Source organism: Enhydra lutris, unplaced genomic scaffold (assembly GCF_002288905.1).
Source record: "Enhydra lutris kenyoni isolate GAN:26980312 unplaced genomic scaffold, ASM228890v2 scaffoldscaffold87, whole genome shotgun sequence".
Lineage (NCBI taxonomy): Eukaryota > Metazoa > Chordata > Mammalia > Carnivora > Mustelidae > Enhydra > Enhydra lutris.
In genome coordinates this window covers 382,372-404,846 of record NW_019154171.1, presented here as the reverse complement: position 1 = coordinate 404,846, position 22,475 = coordinate 382,372, and the positions used below count along the sequence as shown (strand labels likewise).

Genomic DNA, 22,475 nt, shown 5'->3' with positions numbered 1-22,475 from the left:
TGACTGAGCTATCCAGGTGCCCAGATAAATTGTGTTATATTTACCTAATGGAATATGACCCCACACACAAAAGAATAAAGTAATGGAACATTCAACAACATGGATGGATTTCACATACTAGGTTGAGTGAAATAAACCAGCTGTAAGAGAGAATGTACTGTATTTTACTTGTGAAGTTCAAGAAGGTAAAACTAAATAATAATGATAGAAGTCAGAATAGTAATTTTATTGAGGAAGGGTGTAGATCAGGAGGGAACTTCTTTTATTTTCTTTTTTAAAAATTGTACTTTATTTAAATTCCATTAATTAACATATAGTGTATTATTTGTTTCAGAGGTAGAGTTTAGTGAGTCAGCAGTCACATACAACACCCGGTGATCATTACATCATGTGCCCTTCTTAATGCCCATCACCCAGTTACCCCATCCCCCCCACTTCCCCTCCAGGAACCCTCATTCTGTTTCCTATAGTTAAAAGTCTCCTATAATTTGTCTCCTCTGATTTCATCTTATTTTATTTTTCCCTCACTTCCCCTATGACTCTCTATTTTGTTTCTTGAATTCCACATAGGAGTGAAATCGAATGATAATTGTCTTTCTCTGACTTATTTCGCTTACCCTCCTATCCTCTAGTATGTTCCATTTGTATGGTTGCAAACAGTAAGATTTCATTTTTTGATGACAGAGTAATATTCTATTGCATATATATACACCACATCTTCTTAATCCATTCATCTCTGGATGGACATCTGGGCTCTTTCCATAATTTGGCTATTGAGGACATTGCTGCTATAAATATTGGGGTGCATGTGCCCCTTCAAGCATTATATTTGTATTTTAGGTTTAAATACCTGGTATTGCTAGGGACTAACGCAGCTCTATTTTCAACTTTTTGAGGAATCTCCATACTGTTTTCCAGAGTGGCTGCACCAGTTTGCATTCTCACAAACAATGTCTGAGAGTTCCCTTTTCTCCACATTCTCTCCAACATTTGTTGTTTCCTGCCTTTTAATTTTAGCCATTCTGACTGGTGTGAGGTGGTATCTCATTATGGTTTTGAATGACATTTCCCTGATTCCAAGGGATGTGGAATACCTTTTCATATGTCTATTGGCCATTTGTAGGCCTTCTTTGTAGAAATGTCTGTTCTTGACTGGGTTCTTTGTTTTTTGGGGGTGTTGAGTTTCATAAATTCTTTATAGATCCTGGATACTAGCCCTTTATCAATAAGACATTTGCAAATATTTTCTCCCATTCTGTCGATGTCTTTTGGTTTTGTCAGCTGTTTCCTTTGCAGTGCAGAAGCTTATTATCTTGGTGACGTCCCAATAGTTTACTTTTGCCTTTGTTTCCCTTGTCATTGGAGACATGCCTAGCAAGAAGTTACTGTGGCCGAGATCACAGAGGTGGTTGCCTCTGTTCTCCTCTAGGATTTTGTTGGATTCCTGTCTCACATTTAGGTCTTTCATCCATTTTGAGTTTCTTTTTGTGTATGATGTAAAACAGTGGTTCAGTTTCATTCTTCCGCCATGGCTGTCCAATTTTCCCAACATTTGTTAAAGAGACTGTCTTTTTTTTTTTCCATTGGATATTCTTTCCTGCTTTGCTGAAGATTAGTTGACCATAGAGTTGAGGGTCCATTTCTGAGCTCTCTATTCTATGTGTTTATTTTTGCACCAGTATCATACTGTCTTGATGATTACAGTTTTGTAATATAGCTTGAAGTCTGGAATTGTGATGCCACCAGCTTTGGTTTTCTTTTTCAACATTCCTCTGGTTATGTGGGGGCTCTTCTGGTTCCATATAAATTTTAGGATTGTTTGTTCCAGCTCTGTGAAAAATGTTGATGGTATTTTGATAGGGATTGGATTGAATGTACAGATTGCTCTGGTTAGCTTAGAGATTTTAACCATAGTTGTTCTTCTAATCCATGAGCATGGAATGTTTTTCCATTTCTTTGTGTCTTCCTCAATTTTTTTCATAAGTGTTCTATAGTTTTCAGAGTACAGATTCTTTACTTCTTTGGTTAGGTTTATTCCTAGATATCTTATGGTTTTTGGCACACTTGTAAATGGCATTGATTCTTTAATTTTTCTTTCTTCTGTCTCATTTTTAGTGTATAGAAAAGAAACTGACTTCTGTGCATTTTTATATCCTGCCACTTTGCTGAATTACTGTATGAGATCTAGCAATTTTGGAGTGGAGTCTTTTGGGTTTTCCACATAGAGTATCATGTCATCTGTGAAGAGTGAGAGTTTGACTTCTTTGCTGATTTGGATGCTGTTGCTTCCTGTTGGCGAACAGGAGAAGAATGAGGCACAAACAAGTCAGCTGCAAGAGAAAGGGAGCAGGGGACAACAGTAGAAAAGACTGTTGCCCCAAACAATGCCTCAGTCTCGCTTTTATTAGATAGAAACAGTAACCCACAGAAGAGCCGGAGAAGGCCAAACGTTAGTCATATGCCTTGTAGATAAATAAGAAGGAGGGCAAAATATGTCTGTACAAGCAGTATAAAGTTTATAGTTGAACAAGCATATTCAAAGGACTTATCTAACTAGCCACAGGTGCTTTTGGGGGGAGAAAGGGGAGATAACGGAAAAATGAAGCAGTTGACATTTTGCCCTGAGCTAGCCGGGCATCCCCCGCTGCTCAGCTTAAAGGCCGTATATCGTATATCGTCCTCTGAATATCAGCCTGTTGCTAGTATGTGTTTTTCTTAAGGCTATATCTAAATGTGCTTGGTAACTAGTAAAATTTCCCATGGGTTATATTTTAAATAATACATTGTTCTGAAGGACAGTTGCAGGATGCCTTTTATTTCTTTTTGTTGTCTGATTGCTGAGGTAGGACTTCTAGTACTGTGTTGAACAGGAGTGGTGAGAGTGAACATCCCTGTCATGTTCCTGACCTTAGGAAGGCTCTTAGTTTTTCCCCATTGAGAATGATATTCATTGTGGGCTCTTTGTAATATGGCTTTTATGATATTGAAGTATATTCTTTCAATCCCTACACTGTGGAGTTTCAATCAAGAAAGAATGCTGTATTTTTGTCAAATGCTTTTTCTTCATCAATTGAGAGGATCATATAGTTCTTCTCCTTTCTTTTGTTAATGTGATGTATCACATTGACTGATTTGCAGATGTCTAACCACCCTTGCAGCCCAGGAATAAATCCCACTTTGTGTTGGTGAATAATCCTTTTAACTTACTGTTCACGCTATTAGCCAGAATCTTGGTGAGAATTTTGGCATCCATGTTCATCAGAGATATTGGTCTGTAATTTTCCAATTATAATGGTGGGGTCTTTGTCTGGTTTTGGGATAAAGGTAATTCTGACCTCATAGAATGAATTTGGAAGTTTTCAGGCAGAAACTTTTGGAGGTCTTAGAAATCTGCTGTATTTTAATTTGGGTAGGGGGGTGATAGATATAGATATAGATATATAGATATGGATAGACAAAGCTGTACACAACCACAGATTTAATGAAAAATGAAATTTCAGAGCTAATGAAACAAATAGAATATCACCGTTATTCTATTAGTGATTATAGACATAGAGGATAAATATCGAGATTGTTAAGAGGAAAGCAAATGTAACAAAAGACTATCCAACATAGGGATAACCCGTGTTCTTAAAATAGGAAACTCACCTTATAGGACATAAGAAGGGGAAGGGTATCTTGGACATATTTAAAAATACAGTGGTAGAAAATTGCTGGAGGCCCCTGGATAGCTCAGCCAGTTAACATAAGCATCTGCCTTCAGCTCAGGTCATGATCTTGGGGTCCTGGGATGATGCCCCACCACATTCTCCCTCCCCCTGTGCCCCTTCCCCACTCATGCTCATTCTCTCCCTCAAAGAAATAGATAAAATCTTAAAAAAAAAAAGAAAATTGCTGAAAGAAAGAAAAACAATCTACAAAAGAAAGGATATAATTTGTACTAGGAGAAATGGTACAGATTGGTCAATACTGTGATATATCCTAAATGAATTATTGAGTTTCAAGGATAATAACTAATTCTGCAGATGCCAGACAGAAAAAAAGAGAGATGAAATAAAAGAGAGCCTTTGCTATTGTAATTGCCTTTAAAATTTTGAAGAAAATACATTACATTAAAATACATTAAAATAATAAGATTAGATAGATTTGAAGGGATGAGTACATGGCTTTTTAAAAATGTTATCCTCTGCACTTTGATATACATTTGAAATATTTTATAATGAAGGGAAAAAAGCAATTCAATCTTTCCTGATTCCTTATTTGTATTTAAACCCTTCTCATAGAAATAAAAAAAATTTTTTTGACAATCAGGCTGACTTCAAAGTTAAAAAAATATACAAACCCACAAATGCTTCTATTAAGAATGTTTGCAGGGACATCAAAGGAAACAGTCAACAAAACAAAGAGGCAACCCATAGAGTGGGAGAAGATATTCACAACTGACACCACAGACAAAGGGCTGATATCCAAGATCTATAAAGTACTCCTCAAACTCAACACACACAAAACAGATGAACATGTCAAAAAAAAAAAAGTCAAAAACACGTCAAAAAAAGCAGAAGACATGAACACACACTTCTCCAATGAAGACATATAAATGGCTAACAGACACATGAAAAAATGTTCATCACATTAGCCATCAGGGAGATTCAAATCAAAACCACATTGAGATATCACCTTACACCAGTTAGAATGGCCAAAATTAACAAGACAGCAAACGACAGCAACATGTGTTGGAGAGGATGTGGAGAAAGGGGACCCCATTCCCACACTGTTGGTGGGAATGCAAGTTGGGGCAGCCACTTTGGAAAACAGTGTGGAGATTCCTTAAGAAAAATAGAGCTTCCCTATGACCCTGCAATTGCACTACTGGGTATTTACCCTAAAGATACTGATGTAGTGAAAAGAAGGGCCATCTGTACCCCAATATTCATAGCCACAATGGCTATTGTGTATTCCTCAACTTCTGTATCAACATGGATGGGACCGGAAGAGATTACGCTGAGTGAAATAAGTCAGGTAGAAAGAGTCAAGTGTCATATGGTTTCACTTACCTGTGGAGCATAAGGAATAACCCAGAGGACATTGGAAGATGGAGAGGAAAAGTGAGTTGGGGGGAATTGGAGGGGGAGACCAACCATGAGAGACTGTGGACTCTAAGAAACAAGCTGAAGGTTTTGGAAGGGAGCTGGGTGGGGAATGGGTGACCCTGGTGGTGGGTATTATGGAGGGCACATATTGCATGGAGCACTGGGTTTGGTGCATTAACAATGAATGCTGGAACACTGAGAAGAAATAAAATAAAATAAAATGGAAAAAAAAAAAAAGAATGTTTGCAGGGGTGTCTGGGTGGCTCAGTCAGGTTTTGATCTCAGGGATGTGAGTTCAGGCCCCACATTAACTTCCATGCTGGCCATGGAGCCTACTTAAAAAGAAAAAAAGAATGTTTTCACATAAAGAGAAAATAGCATGCAATCCTCATGCTCATAGTATACAATCCTTTGTACTTGTTGCCCAACTTAATTAGCAACTTTCTGGTGTTTTTACTCTTTCAATCTGGAAGGGAAAGGCAATTACATGTGTGCAGTCTTCTGGCTCCTGTTTGGCTGAATGAGAATGGGTGTAGGGCCTAGAATTCTTTTTCAAGACATATAGAGCCTTGGCAGCCTGTGCTGGGTTTATCACCTTGTATGACAATATCTTTCCCTGCCTCAGATTCTATGCAGTCCTTTGTTCTGCTTAAGATGTGGGGTCCTTAGCTTGTAGCCAAAGAGGGGTGAATGCAGGCCATTGCCCTGGGACCAATGCAGGCTGGGACCTGATGACCATGACGGACTAAAACCTATTGTTGAAGCTGATCTTGCTTTGTTTCCTATGTGTGAGAGTTAAGTGTTGTTCTATCCAGTGCCAGTGTGAATCATGTCTCTCTTGGTGACCCTGGCATTTATAAACTATAGGGTGGGTAGACATCTTGTGATTACTGCTCTTGGTGGCAAGTATCCACACCCTATTTTGCTATCCTCCCTGCAGTAGTAATCTTCTTGCGGGGAGGTGGTAACAGGTGTCATTTGCTTGATAAATCCATTTGCACATATGCTTACACACTCATTTTATCTCCTCATGAAATTTTAAAAAGCAAATCCCCAGTGTAATCATTTCATATGTAAATACTTCAGTAGTATTCTATAATAAAGATATTAATACTACAATTTCATTAGCACACCCAACAAAATTAACAATCATTTTTTTAAAAGATTTTATTTATTTATTTGACAGACAGAGATCACAAGTAGGCAGAGAGAGAGGAGGAAGCAGGCTCCCTGCTGAGCAGAGAGCCCGATGCGGGGCTCGATCCCAGGACCCTGAGATCATGACCTGAGCTGAAGGCAGAGGCTTTAACCCACTGAGCCACCCAGGCGCCCCAACAATCATTTTTTAACATTAACATTAACATTCCTTTTTTTTTTTAAAGATATTTTTTATTTATTTGACAGAGAAAGAGAGAGGGGTCACAAGTAGGCAGAGAAACAGTCAGAGAGAGAGGAGGAAGCAGGCTCCCCGCCAAGCAGAGAGCCCGACGCGGGGCTCGATCCCAGGACCCTGGGATCATGACCTGAGCTGAAGGCAGAGGCTTTAACCCACTGAACCACCCGGGTGCCCCTAACATTAACATTCTTTAACATTAACCCCATTTATATTCAATATGACTTCAGACTCTTAACATAACATTTAACACCAGAAGATGAGACAATGCCTACAATGTTTTAGGGAAAGAAAGTAGTTTGAAAATATTATGTTTTCCATTTTGTTGTTCAGGCAAACATTCCATAACAAAAGAACTCAAAGATTACAACACCCATGGTTGTTTATTTTTAATATATGCTCATTGAAAATTTTCTAGGGAATTAAGAGAGAGAAAATTGGTTAAAGGATGATGCAAATATGAACCCAGTTAAATATATATGTAAGATTATAAAAATACAGAATTATGAATACAAGGTAGTCTGCAAATGTTATACACCTTGACAAAATTAAAAAAAAACACAAGGAGATGGTAAGTGAGTAGATTTCCTCATTTGTCATTGCAAGGAGTTAAGTCATACTGTCTAAAAGTTAAGAGTTAAGAGAAACATAGTAACTCCCATATCATAGTGTTTTTCACTCACCTTAATTTTAGAGGCATCTTTTGGGAACCAGAATCTCTTGTGGTAGAATAGTACTTATCTCAGCTTCGGCAGTCACTCCATTTTTATACCAGCTTTTTATTATTTATTTATTTTTTTAAAGATTTTTATTTGTTTATTTGACAGATCACAAATAGGCAGAGAGGCAGGCAGAGACAGAGAGAGAGGAGGAGGCAGGCTCCCCGCTGAGCAGAGAGCGTGACGTGGGGCTCGGTCCGAGGACCCTGAGATCAGGGCCCGGGCAGAAGGCAGAGACTTTAACCACTGGGCCACCCAGGTGCCCCTATACCAGCTTTTTTTTTTTTTTTAAAGATTTTATTTATTTATCTGACAGAGAGAGATCACAAGCAGGCAGAGAGGCAGACAGAGAGAGAGGAGGAAGCAGGCTCCCTGATGAGCAGAGAGCCCGATGCGGGGCTCGATCCCAGGATCCTGAGATCATGACCTGAGCCGAAGGCAGCGGCTTAACCCACTGAGCCACCCAGGCGCCCCCCTATACCAGCTTTTTAAATGTTAAATCCGGATAATATATAGTGTTTGCTTTCAAATTAAAATACCATATGTGCCTTCCCATTTGATAAATGTCTATCCTTTTTCTCATATACTCATATGGAAAAATGTTTGGAGTTCTTAATGGTTCTAATAGTTATTTCAGGGTGATGGAATTTGGGGTGAGGTTTTATATTCTCTGGCATTTATTAAATTCACTGAGTTTTTGTTTTTGTTTTTTTTTTAATGAGCATGACTATTTTTGCCAAGAGCTCTAATGGCATTATTTAAAATTTACATATATACATGTATTAAATAATACTGGCATTATTAGAAAAGTAAATAATTTTGGTTATGTTGGCAATGCTGTTGCTGCTGCTTTCATTTGCTTGCTTCTGCTAAGATTTATGGTAGAAGTTAGTATTTATTTCAGGAAACATCACTATGCTCACAGGTATATTTAAAAAGAATAAGCAATCACTTCACACCTACTAGGATAACTATTAAAAAAAGACAACTAGAAAACAACAAAATTGGTGAGAATGTGGAGAAATTGGAACCCTTATATCCTGCTGGTAGGAAAATGGTGCAGAGACTATGATAAAGTTTGGCAGTTCCTCAAAAACATAAACATAGAATTACCATATGACTCAGCAATTCCACTCTTAAGTACACTATACCCAAAATATTTTAAGTCAGGTACTCAAAGAGATACTTTCATGCTCATGGTCTTTGCAGCATCATTCACAAAAGCCAAAGGGTGGGAACAAACCAAATGTCCACCAACAAATAACAGATAAAATGTTGTGTATATATACAATGGAATAATACTCAGCTATAAAAAGGAATCAAGTTCTGACAGATGCTACAATATGGATGAATCTTAGAACCAAGGGAAAATCAAGCTAAGTGAAATAAGCCAGCCGCAGAAGGACAAATATTTGCATAATGCCACTTAAACAAAATATCTAAAATGGGTTAATTCATAGAGACTGAAAGTAGATTATAAATTGTCAAGGAATAGGGAGAAGGAGAAATGGGGATGACTGCTTAATGGCTACAGAGCTTCTGTTTCAGATAAATGGACAAGTTTTAGAAATAGTGGTGAGAGTTGCCCATTGTCAACATAATTAATGCCAGTGAACTATACATTTAAAAATGGTTAAAATGGTAAGTTTTATGTTATACATAACTGACTTTTGAACAAAGTGGGGGTTAAGGGCCAGACCCCTTCCCTACACAGGAAAACCTGTGTATTCCTTTTGATACCCTAAAAACTTAACTACTACTAATAACCTACTGTTGACTAGAGGCCTTATCAATAACATAAACAGCAGATGAACACATATTTTATGTTATATGTATTATATACTGTAGTCTTACAATAAAGTTACAGAAAACATCAAGAAAATCATAAGGAAGGAAAAATACATTTATAATCCCATATATATTTTTTTAAGATTTCATTTATTTGACAGACAGAGATCACAAATAGGCAGAGAGGCAGGCAGAGAGAGAGAGAGGGGGAAGCAGGCTCCTTGCTGAGCAGAGAGCTGGATTTGGGGCTTGATCCCATGACTCTGGGATCATGACGGGAGCCCAAGGCAGAGGCTTTAACCTACTGAGCCACACAGGCACCCCTATAGTACTATATTGTTAAAAACACGAGTATAAGTGGACTCAAGCAGTTCAAACCTTGGGTTGTTAAGAGTCAACTGTTACAACAAAAAAGAATAAACAATGGGCTACACTCATTCAGCATAAAAGTTTTCATACAGAAGAGTGTATGATTTCATATTGCTCCACAAGCTAATAATGCTGTATAGATTTACACACTTTAACCTAGTATTTTAAAAATTTAGGAAGATGTTTATTACAGCATCATTTATAGTAGAGAAAAAACTGGTAGCCAAACCAACAATTGCTAAATAGTTGGACAAATTATGGTAATTAACTTTATGGGAAATTATACTGTCATTAAAATAATAATTATGTAGCAACATGGAAACTGACTATAATGTTAAATAAAATGGATATTTTATATATTGTAATTGGAAATATGTAAAATTATGTACCTAAGGGAAAACACCTAAATAATAATTAGGCTAGAGTTGTGGGACTGTGAAATTTTTAAATAACTATTTCCTCATTTCCGAAATTTGATATATTTTATTAAAAATAAATTGGGAAATTAGTACGGTTACAAGCTCACTGCTCCATTATGGAGGCAGCTTGATTTCACCCTGGTCAGTCGTCCCATTTGAGCGTCTACAGCTGAGTGGTCCAGGTACCTCAGGCCCTACTAGAGATTTCCTCATTGGCCTCCGCCGAGAGGCTTTGTGGGACTCGGTATCCCAGCAAAAGCTGCGTCTTGCCGGTCCGGGGTGGTCCCAAGTATTGCATGGGACACATACTAAAAAATTGCTTATCTGAGATAAAACTTAGTGGGCTTCCTGTGTTTTCATTTGCCAAATCTGGGAACGCTACCTGCACCCACCCTCCTACCGCCTTTCCCTTTCCTCAACACCGCCCCTTTTATCACTCCCCTCTCTCAATTCCTTCCTCACTGTCAACTCCTCTCCTCTCCACTCCCACTGTCCTCCCAGAGCCCCGGATCCATCCTCCATCTCCGGGTCCGCGGAACCCGGGCTCCACCCCCACTAGCCGAGCCCCGGGTCCCCTCACCGCAACCTTGTCGCGGAGCCCAAGTTTCCCTCCTCCTCTTTTCCGCCTCGGCGGAACTCGGAAATCTCTCCAACCCCCACTCCGTCGCTGCCCCGCAGATGCTCAGATCCCAACCCCAACGTCCACTTTGTCCGGTGCCCGCGGATCCCCGGGTCCACACCCCCACCCCCACCTCCGGACCGGGCGCACGCGGCGCGCAGGCGCAGGCGCGGAGGGCGGGCGCGGGCGGAATGGGGACTGCAGCGGCGGCAGCGGCGGCGGCCGGGGAGGGGGCGCGCAGCCCGAGCCCCGCCGCTGTGTCGCTTGGCCTGGGCGTGGCCGTCGTGTCGAGCCTGGTGAATGGGTCCACGTTCGTGCTTCAGAAAAAGGGCATCGTGCGCGCCAAGCGGCGAGGTAGGGCGGGCCGCGCGGGCTGTGCTCTGAGTTGGGGGTGGGGATGGAGGGAAGAGCGGCCGGGCGGTGGGAAGGCGAGCGGCCGCAAGTTGGGGGGCGTTTGGGTCGCCGCTTGGGGCCGGGCCTAGGGAGAAGGCGGAGCATCTCGAAGGGGCGCGCTGCGCGGGCGGGAGACTCCTCGCCCACCTGCACGCAGGCACGCTCGCGGCCCTCAGCCCCAGAAGCGTAACAGTGGCTGCGGTGTTTTGCCCACCCGCAGTCGAGAAGCGGCCCGGGCCCTGGTAGTTGTGTGTCCCCCACGCTTTTTCTCCCTTCCTAGCGGCTGGAGAGGCCTTGTTCAATCTGATAGGGTTTCTCTAGCTGACTTCTTTCTTCCTTCCCAGACCCTCCCACTCCTTCTGCAGCCGCGCAGCCTACCAACCTGCCCTCCGGTTGGAGCCAGGTGTCCCTGTTACCCGCATCCACTCTCTACTAGGGAAGCCTTCCCGTTTATCGTACTCCCGAAATGGTCGAAGGGCAGTGCTTGCCCAGAAGGAGCGACGACCCTTTAGCCTTGGCTGTGGCCCTGGCCTCGTGTGCACTTGTGAGAGCAAGACCCGCTCATTTGCGCCGCACCCCCCCCTGCAGTGGCCTCGCCAGTACTGAAATAAGAACTATGCACCTGGCAGGCCAGGGTGGGACTGGTGGGCCAAGGAGGCGCTCACTCTCAGGGTCAAAGAAGAGGTCTGTGCTTTGTTTTAGCTTCTGTTCCTGGAGTCCTTGATGGAGCCACTCTAGTTTAGACTTGAGCCATCTGATTACAAGTGATCTTTTACTGTGAAGAAAGCGCAGGGCAGATTTTTTTTTTTTTAAAGCAAAAAAATGGACCAAGTTAGTATTCCTCTGGTGGATACACCACCAAACCCCACTCCTTAGTAATGTAGAAAGTGAGAGAGATGTAGCACAGTTCTTTGCCAGTGTCCCTCTGTTTTAAGAGAGGCCTGAGACAGTTTACTGAATGCAAAATGTAGCATGCTTTGAAACTGAAAAGAAATGCTGCTCCCAGAAGGACAGAGAAACTTGTGGTTGTTAGCTGTATTTTCACAAGAATGGTGTTAAGAGTTCTGTGGGGGAAAACGAGACCACCAGGTCATGCATTTGATAGTTCTGATTCCAGATCATAGGTGAAACTTTCTCAGAGTGTCCTGAATGGTGAGCCAGGAGTCCCTTCAGGAAAGAGATAAAGGGGCCTGTAATCTCAAAGGACAATGTAAAATCAGGGCTATTCTTTTAAAGAATTAAACTTTGAAGTGAAAACACTGAAGTTTACATAAAATCTAAATAAAAGCAAGTATGACTTCCTTAGGATGCAGATGTGAAGACACATCTGGCAGTGGTACGTTCACAGGGAGCATGTATCAATTTGATTGGCTTCAGGGGTGTGTTAAATGTTTGCAGTGACTCAAAACTAAGCAACACATGTGCCTACTGGTAAGATGTGTGAGAGGAGAATTCCACCTCTATGGTGGTCCTTCCAAAAACCTACAACCCCAGTCTCACCATGAGAAAAACATCAGACAAACATGAGTTGAGGAACAGCCTGCAAAATGTCTGACCAGTCCTTTGCTGAGGTTGTAAAGTCTGAGAGACTGTCACAGACACATGGACACATGACAATATTAGGGAAAATCTAAGGAAACCTTAATACAGACTTTAGTTAATTAAAAAAAATTTTTTTCGAGTAAAACTTAAGTGTTATTTTAGCTCAGCTTATGTGTTTGAGGGAATTAGTGAATAAGAAAATAAAAAACAAATCAACCAGAAAAAAACCCAGCCATGATTGATACTGTTATTTATAACTACATACTATGCCTTTAAATGAATAAAAGTGAAAATGTGATATTTGCTAATTTCATACTTTGCCACTTACCCCCCACTGCCACAGATTCAAGTTAGGTGGGTTGCTCATAGTGATGGAAGGCAGACATATACATTTGTTTTGATAAATTTAGTGTTGATTTGTTCAGTAAATATTCATGAAGCTCTTATTATGTGCCAGGTACTGTAGGTACTGAGGATATGCAGTTTTAGAATCTACTCTCCCCAAAATCTTTTCCTACCTCTGCTAACAAGCAGCAGAGTTGACCATTATGAAATGTCTGAAATGGAGGAGATAGGAGGAATGAAGAGGTAGCTAAGGACTAGGAGGTCAAGTTCCTGCATTAAAGGAGACTGGTCAGTTTCTTATACTATAAAAACCTGTCTCACTGAAAATTTCCCCTGTATTTTCTTTAAAGATTTTATTTCTATATTTGACAGAGAGAGAGTGAGAGAGAGCACACAGCAGGGGAGTGGCAGGCAGAGGGAGAAGGAGAAGCAGGGAGAGAGAGAAAGGGAGAAGCGGGCTCCACACTGAGCAGAGAGCCAGATGTGGGGCTCCATCCCAGACCCTGGAATCATGACCTGAGCCAGAGGCAGACTGAGCCACCCAGGTGCCCCCTGAAAGTTTCAACTTTAAACGAATTGCCACAAGAGAGGATTTCTTTGGAGTTTTAACTTCAGGAGAGGTCTAGTCTCAGCCCTTTTACTGGGGGTTTTAGGGCAAGGCTTCCTCTATTACAGGCTTTCACACACTTTTGAAAGGCCCTTCCTTGTGAATGGAGTACGCAGGTAGTCCAGGAGCACTATCCACAAAACAAGCTCATGGGGGACTGCCTGACTCCTGGGAAGGACTCTGCATGGGAAGAGGGAAGAGGACACACAGATTGTTTACAGTGTTAGAACCCATTTAAAGCAGGACTTAAGTGAGGGAAACAAGGTAATCATTGGGTGTGAAAGCATTTGTCGAAAGCCAGTTACAACTTTTAGAATTTCTGTGCACATAGGTGAGGATGCCCAAAGAGACTGATGGCATGAGGGTGGTATCCTGCCCTCAAACAGGCTTTGTGGAAGCAATCTCGGGAAAGTCATGTGTTTGAATTTGCTTCAGGCTTTGGAGAATTGCATAGTAAGTTACTGTATGTACAGTGCCCTAGACCAGAATGAACCAGCTGATCTTTTTAAAATCCCTTTCATTGGGCGCTTGGGTGGCTCAGTGGGTTAAGCCTGTGCCTTTGCTCAGGTTATGATCTCAGGGTCCTGGGATCGAGGCCTGCATTAGGCTCTCTGCTCAGCAGGGAGTCTGCTTCCCTCTCTCTCTGCCTGCCTCTCTGCCTACTTGTGATTTCTCTCTCTGTCAAATAAATAAATAAATAAAATCTTCATCAAAACCCAGAGATGCCATCTCATACCCATTAGAATGGTTACTGTAAAAATAAAACATAAAATCACAAATACTGGTGAGGATGTGGAGAAATTGGAACTCTTTTGCACTGTTCATGGGAATGTAAAATGATGCAATTGCTATGAAAAACAGTATGGCGAGTCCTCAAAAAATTAAATATAGAATTATTATATGATCCAGCAATCTACTTCTGGGTATAGACCCAAAAGAAGTGGAAGCAGGGTCTTGAAGAAATATTTGTACACCCACGTTTATAGTGGGAACAAAAGGATATAGCATAGGCAAAAGGTAAAAACAACCCAAATATCTAGATACTGACAGATGAATGACTAAACAAATTGTGGTATATACATTCAAGAGAATGTTATTTAGCTTTAAAAAGCATGGTAATTCTGACACATGCTACAACATAGATCAACCTTGAGGACAATATGCTGTGTGAAATAAGCCAGTCAGAAAAGGGCAAACACTTTATGATTTCACTCATATGAGGTAGGTAGTCAAATTCACAGACACAGAAAGTAGGACGGAGGTTGCAGGGACCGCAGGAAGCAGGGAATGGAGAGTTAGTGTTTAATGGGTACATTGTTTCTGTTTGGGAAGATGAGAAAGTTCTGGAGATCAGTGGTGGTAATGGTTGCACAATAATGTGATTGTACTTAATGTCATAGAATCACATACTTAAAAATGTTTAAAATGGTAAATTTTATGTTACGTATATTTTACCATAATGAAAAAATCCTTTTCAGATTTCATAGTCTCCTTGCTGAGGAGTACAGCCTAGAGGTATAGTAACACTGTTAAGACACTCAGAAGTTGAGTGAGTTGTCTTGTGATAGTGGAAACTGGTAATTCAGGTGTTCCACCTGTTACCCCGAGCCTTCTGTACATCATTTCTAAAGGGCGCATTTTCCCTGGCTATGGTATATATGTGTGCTTTCTCCTTGCCTCTTCAGCCATCTCCAGAAACACACATAGGCACATGTGACTCTACACCCAAAGACAAGACAAGCACATGTTGTCTTCATGTAGCTCTTTGGTCTGTGGTTAGTTTCCACTGCTTCTGTGAACCCTCCAGATCTTGACAAATGAGGTCAGTTGTCTCTTCCCTGTGCTTCCTTAGCACTAGTCCTCATCACCCATCTGCCCCTGAAACCCATGGGTTGATGGCCTGTTTATTTGTCTGTGTTCCCCTGGATCTTGGCTTGTCAAGGCAGGGCACAGCTCCTGTCCACTTGGGATGCATGTGGTGGACACTCAGTAATGCTATCTGACTGGCCATGAGTAACTGTGGAGTGAGGAGGGTAAAACTGAACCTTATATTTCCTGACAAAATTGCAGCATGTTCTTCAGTCTACGTAAAGCTAACCTCATTTATCTGTGGCCCCTACTAAGTAAAGGAGGCCAGAGTTACCGCTAGATCTGAACATCTACACCTATCTGATCTCTGTCTAGTCCTGAGGAAAGAGCATTGATAAGGAATATGGTGAGAGGTAGCAGGAGAGCAGCTCTGCAGCCTGTCCCTGGTTTAACTGGTACTGTTTCCATAAGAAGAGAAGATAAAGAAGACTTATAGAAGACCCATGGTGTCCCAGACTCATGTATCCATCAACTTGTTGAGCCCCCCTCTCTCTTTCTGTCCCTTCCTCCTTTCTCCTGTCCTCCATCTCTCCATGTATTCTCTTCACATGTTGCCACCTTGGGCTTCCTTACACTATGGTGATCTCAGAGATGTTAGACCCCTTACACAGTGGGTAGTTCCCCCTAGACCAAACTTCCAGGACCATAGTGGAAGCTGTGTAGATATTTGTGGCCTGATCTGAGAAGTCTTGCCACATTTTATTAGCTTACTCAAGGCCTAGCCAGGTTCAGTGTGGGAGGGGAATATATGAGAGAATGAGGTGTGATACAGAAGACGAAGTTGAGACTTGCACCTGATGTAGGGACTGCTGGTGTAGGGATTTGAACCCAGCTCATGCTGATTATGAAGATCATCTATTTTACCCCAGTCACTATAGGGAAGGTAAGGGGGAAGATAGACAAATTTCACCTGCAGAGGATAAGGCTTAAGGGTCTTCACAGTTTATTTAGTAATACAATACTGAGTTATTATAAGTGTGAATAATACCCAAAGACACGAGGGCAAATAATTTATTCTTGGGGCACCTGGGTAGCTCAGTTGGTTAAGTGTCCAACTCTTGATTTTGGCATGGGTCATGCTCTCATGGTTGTGGGATCAAGTCTGGAGTGGATGCTCAGCACAGAGTCTGTTTGGGATTCTCTCTCTCCCTCTGCCCCTCCCTTTGCTCGTGTTCTCTCTCCCTTTCTCTCGCTCTCTTTAAATAAATAAATAAAATCTTAGAAAAATAATTTATTTTTATTTTCATATGATATAAGCAAAATACCCTTGGTCTTATTGGACAGAGTATATTTTTTCCTCAAAAATATTTATAAATATAGTATAAAATATGTTACTTATATTTTCAATCTTTTAATTAGGTCCTTAGTGAGTAAACAGTCCTTAAGAAAATTTTTTTTGACCCTGAGGCACTAGAAAAGACCACTCTTCACATTAAATAGCTAATGGAGATTAAGCAGTCCACTTGTGATGAGCACCAGTTGATGTATGGAGGTGTTCTATTGTACACCTGAGACTCATACAACATTGTATAATTGGAATTTGAATACAAACTTAAATACCACTTTTCAAAAAGTAATATGCACAATCTCACACGCCCTAGACCCACGCTACCTAATACTTATGTGCCAGGAACTTGTTAATGTGAATTGATCCCATTTAGACATTGCCTGGAATAGCCTGAGAGGCAGTGCCCTTGACCCAGGAGACAGCAGGCAGGCAGAGGGTTTGCCTTGCTTGTTCATGCACAATCAGAGTTCTTTAGGGTGATGTAATTATTCAGCAGAGTGTATCATGAATTCCCAGAACCTGGGCATAGTCATGTTCTTTTAAAAAAGCATCTTATTCCCGACTGTAGAGTTTTTGGTTATTTAAAATCTGGGAAGTACATAAAACTATGAATAGGAATGTAAAAAGTATCACCTCCTCAACTTGAGATAACTACTGTTATATTTAGGGTGTACTTCTTCCTTGTCACTTTCTTTTTTTTTTTCTTTAAAGATTTTATTCATTCATTTGGTAGAGAGAGAGAGAGCACAAGCAGAGGCAGCCGCAGGGAGAGAGAAGCAGGCTCCCCTCCAAGCAAGAATCCCAATGTGGGGCTCTATCCCAGGACCCTGGGATCATTACCTGAGCCCATGGCAGACACTCAACTACCTGAGCCAACCACGGTGCCCCTCTTCTTAGTCACTTTCAATAATTATCTTTCAAAATAGAATTTTAATGAAAAAATTCAACATACAAAATATATCTAACACTGATCTAGGGTATAGAGTAAAAAACACCACCCATCAGATATTCCAAAAATATATGTACCCTTAAAATCTCAAAAAACCCCACTTTTTATTTTGGAAAATATCAAACACATATATAGAAAAAATAGTGTAGTAGACCCCAAAGGTACCTAACACTCAGCTTCAACAGTCATCAGTTTGGCCAGTCTTATTTGATCTATACCTCAAGGGCCATCCCCTCACCCCCACCCCAGTAGAATTTTTTACCCAAATTTCAGGTGGAATACTATTTCATCTAGATATTTCAATAAGTATCTCTTTCTTAAATAAAAACACAATATATTTATTGCACCTAAAATTTAACAATCTTTGTTTAATACTGTCGTGGTCAGTGTTTAATATTCTGTGATTATCTCAAGTTTTCCCTCACTTTATCTTTAGAATCAAGATCCAGTTTTGGCCCATATATTGCTCTTAGGTAGTACATCTCTTCATGTACTTTTCTAAAAATTTAAATTCAATTAGACAACACTTAGTACATAATTAGTTTCAAATGTAGCCTTCAGTAATTCATCAGTTGTGTATAACACCCAGTGCTCATCATATCATGTGTCCTCCTTAATGCCCATCTAATGTACTTTTTTGTAGTCTTTTTTTAAAATTTAATTTTATTTTTTCAGTGTTCCAAGATTCATTGTTTATGCACCACACCCAGTGCTCCATGCAATACATGACCTCCTTAATACCCACCAACAGACACCATCACATGTACTTTTAAAAATGAGACAGAACATACACGAGTCTGTGCTCTGTGTGTCAGTTTATATCCTGTGGTTATGCTCCATCTGTCATGAACTCATCCCATGTTGTTAAATATTCTTTGAAAAAATATTCAGTGGCTGCATAAATGTTACCATTCTCCTTTTGTAGGACATGGGTGTTTCTAGCTTCTTTGTTTGTGTAATATGTTATATTGAATATCCTTACATCTAAATCTTTGTGGGTTAGTTCCTTTGGGTAGCTCCTTTGCAATAGAATTTTGAAAGTGATGTTCTTGGGGCGCCTGGGTGGCTCAGTGGGTTAAGCCGCTGCCTTCGGCTCAGGTCATGATCCCAGGTCCTGGGTTCAAGCCCCGCATCGGGCTTTCTGCTCAGCAGGGAGCCTGCTTCCTCCTCTCTCTCTGCCTGACTCTCTGCCTACTTGTGATTTCTCTCTGACAAATAAATAAATAAAATCTTAAAAAAAAAAAAAGTGATGTTCTTTTTTTTTTTTTTTTTTTAAAGATTTTTTATTTATTTATTTGACAGAGAGAGATCACAAGTAGATGGAGAGGCAGGCGGAGAGAGAGAGAGAGGGAAGCAGGATCTCTGCCGAGCAGAGAACCCGATGCGGGACTCGATCCCGGGACCCTGAGATCATGACCTGAGCCGAAGGCAGCGGCTTAACCCACTGAGCCACCCAGGCGCCCCGAAAGTGATGTTCTTATAAGCTAAATTAATTTCCAGGAAAAAAATACATAATATCTATTCCATTCCCACCAGCAGTGCTTGAGAGGAATGCTCATGTTTAAATGTAGTAGAAGTAGAAACATGTATGCCCAAATTTCATTTTCCACAATTTTGGCTTATCTCTGTTATAGTTCCATTCTAGTAGTCATGACTGAGAGCTCATTATCCTAGATTGTTCTGTTCACATCAGTAGAGCACACTAGTACAGGCATAAATATCTGATATCTACCTTCATGAATGCAGGAATCAACTAGCTTGGCTTCTCTGCCCTCAAGGTGTGTCGGGGGCAGCCTCCATCTGTGTGCGGAAAAAACTGGGAGAGAAAGATCTGCAGTTATGGCAAGGAGAAAGTGCATGCTCTTTAAGGGTAGAAACCATGCCTTGGGAATCCTTTTAAGTCTGGTATTCACTAAGGACTGTGTACCTGATGGTTCTAGTAAATACTTAATAGATGGGCAGAGCAAGGAAATAGAATACAACTATTGCACTGAGCTTCCTGGAGGGAGTAGGATGAGAAAGGAGAATGTGTTGATATATACCACATTAATTCTCCTTTGGAAACACAGAATGTCATTTTCTGAAGAAACAGAGAAACTTTATCACAGAAGTTAATGCATTATAGTCAACATCGTGTGGGACAACCTAGAAGTTTAAGTATTGTTTATAAACTATTTTTTAAAATATTGGAGTATAATTACATAGAGTAAACTGCACAGATCATAAGGGTACAGTTTGATGAGTGTTGACAAATAAATATACTTGTGTAACCAACACCTCAGTAATGATTATTGCCATAACCCTAGAAAGTTCCCTCATGTCCTTTTTCATTCTATCCTCCCCACTCTTCTGATACCTACCTGCATAGAGTGAATTAGTTTTGCTTATTCTTGAACTTTGTATAAGTGGATTCATGCAGTATGTATTTTCTTATGTCTACTTTTTTTTTTTTGGTTCAGCATGGTTTGAAGATTCATCATGATGTGTTTATCAATAGTACATTTCTTATATTGCTTAATAGTGTACCATTGTTTGAATATACCATAATTTGTTTATTCATTTTTCTGTGACGAACATTTTGGTTGTTTCCAAATATTTACTATTTGAATAAAGCTGCAATGACAATTCTTATATAATTCTTTTTAAAACAAAATGTTTTCATTTCTTTCCAGTAAGTGCCTTGGAGTAATAGTGTTGGATCATGGAGTAGGTATTTAATTAAATTTTAAGAAACTACTAAGCATTTTCCCCAGTATAATTGTACCATTTTATGTTCTCATTAGCAGTGTATGAGGGTTTCAGGTGTTCCACATTCTTTTCAACATTTTGTGTCATCACCTGTTTAATTTGAGCCTTTCTGGTGAGTGTATAGTGGAATCTCGTGACTTTCATTTGCATTTCCTTGATACCATATGATATTGAGTATCTTTTTTTTAAAGATTTATTAGAGAGAGAGAGAGATTGAACGTGTGTGTGCACACAAGCTAGAGGGGCAGAGGGAGAGAGAATCTCAAGCAGATTCCACGCTGAGCGTGGACCCCGACATGGGGCTTGATCCCACAGCCCTGAGATCACGACTTGAACCAAAAATAAGAGTGGGTTGCTTAACCAACTGCACCATCCAGGTGCCCCAATATTGAGTATCTTTTAATGAGTTTATTGGCCATTTGTATATGCTCTTTAGTGAGGTGCTTTTAAGGAGTTTTGCCTATGTTTTATTGGATTGTATCTTTTTATTATTTATTGCTTGTGTATACACACACACACACACACACATATATATATGTGTGTGTGTATATATATATTCTGGATACAAGTCCTTTGTCAGATTGAGGAATTGAAAATCTTTCTCTGTGGCTTGCCTTTCATTTTCTTAATGGTGCATTTGGAAGAACAGAAAATTTAAGTGTTGATAAAGTGTAACTTTAAAAAAAATTTTTTTTTAAAATTCCAGTTAGTTAACATACAGTGTTATATTACTTTTGGATATACAATATAGTGATTCAGCAATTCCAAAAATCACCTAGTACTCTTCACAAGTGGAGTGAGTACTTAATCCCCAACCCCTATTTAACCTATTGCCCTCTAGTAACCATCAGTTTGATCTCTGTAATTAAGAGTCCTTTTTCTTGGTTTGTCTCACCTGCTTCTGTGCTCCCCCCCCCACTTTGCTTGTTTGTTTTGTTTCTTAGGTTCCACATATGAATGAAATCATGTGGTATTTGTCTTTTTCTGACTGACTTATTTTACTTATAATTTCTAGCTCTATTCATGTCCTTGCAAACGGCAAGATTTAATTCCTTTTAATGGCTAAATAGTAATCCATTACATATATACATACCACATTCTCTTTATCCATTCATCTCTTGATCCATAGATGGCCTTTATTATATTGAGGTATGTTCCCTGTATCCCTACTTTGTTGTGGGTATTTATTATGGATGGATGTGTTGTACTTTGTCAAATGCTTTTTCTGCATCTATTGAAAGGATCATATCCTTTCTTTTATTAATGTGGTGTATCACTTTGATTTCAGAATATTGAACCACCCTTACAACACAGGAATAAATCTCACCGATTGTGTTGAGTAATTTTTTTAATGTATTGTTGGATTGGGTTTGCTAGCGTTTGTTGAGGATTTTTGCATCCATGCTCATCAGGAATATTAGCCTGTACTTACCTTTTTTTTTTTTTTTTTAAGATTTTATTTGTTCATTTGACAGAGAGGGACCACAAGTAGGCAGAGAGGCAGGCAGAGAGAGAGGGGGAAGCGGGCTCCCCGCTGAACAGAGAGCCCTAATGCGGGGCTCAATCCCAGAACTCTGAGATCATGACCTGAGCCGAAGGCAGAGGCTTTAACCCACTGAGACACCCAGGCGCCCCTGTACTTCTCTTTTTCAGTGTTATTTTTATCCTGTTTTGGTCTCAAGGTAATGCTGGCCTCATATAATGAATTTGAAAGTTTTCTTTCCTTTTCTTTTTTTGGAACAATTTGAGAAGAATTGGTATTAACTCCTTTTTAAATTCTTGGTAGAATTTGTCTGTGAAGACATCTGGCCCTGTGCTTTTGTTTGTTGGGAGATTGTTGATTAGTGGTTCACTTTCTTTCTTGGTTATCAGTCGGTTCAAATTTTCTGTTTCTTCTTGTTGCAGTTTTGGTAGTTTATATGTTCCTAGGAATTTATCATTTTTTTCTAGGTAGTCTAATCTGTTCACATATAGTTTTTCATAATATTTTCTTTCTTTTTTTTTTTTTTAAAGATTTTACTTATTTATTTGACAGACAGAGATCACAAGTAGGCAGAGAGTCAGGTGGTGGTGGTGGGGAAGCAGGCTCCCTGCTGAGCAGAGAGCTTGGACCCAGGACTGTTGAGATCATGACCTCTGGTGAAGGCAGAAGCTTAACCCACTGAGCCACGCAGGTACCCCTTCATAATATTTTCTTTCTTTTTTTTTTTTTTTTTAAGTGTCACTATTTTTTTTTAAATTTTATTTTTTATAAACATATAATATATTTTTATCCCCAGGGGTACAGGTCTGTGAATAGCCAGGTTTACACACTTCACAGCACTCACCATAGCACAT

The 22,475-nt window shown here is 40.1% G+C and overlaps 1 protein-coding gene across 1 annotated transcript in view; it reads left to right on the top strand.

Moving 5' to 3' along the window:
• Positions 1 to 10,588: 10,588 nt before the first annotated feature.
• Positions 10,589 to 22,475, top strand: part of LOC111161914 (non imprinted in Prader-Willi/Angelman syndrome 1) — a 79,268-nt gene continuing 67,381 nt past the window's right edge. Inside the window, exon 1 of the mRNA XM_022525988.1 lies at positions 10,589 to 10,751. Within this exon, the coding sequence (XP_022381696.1) occupies positions 10,589 to 10,751 (163 nt within the window). The remainder of the gene's footprint in view (positions 10,752 to 22,475) is intronic.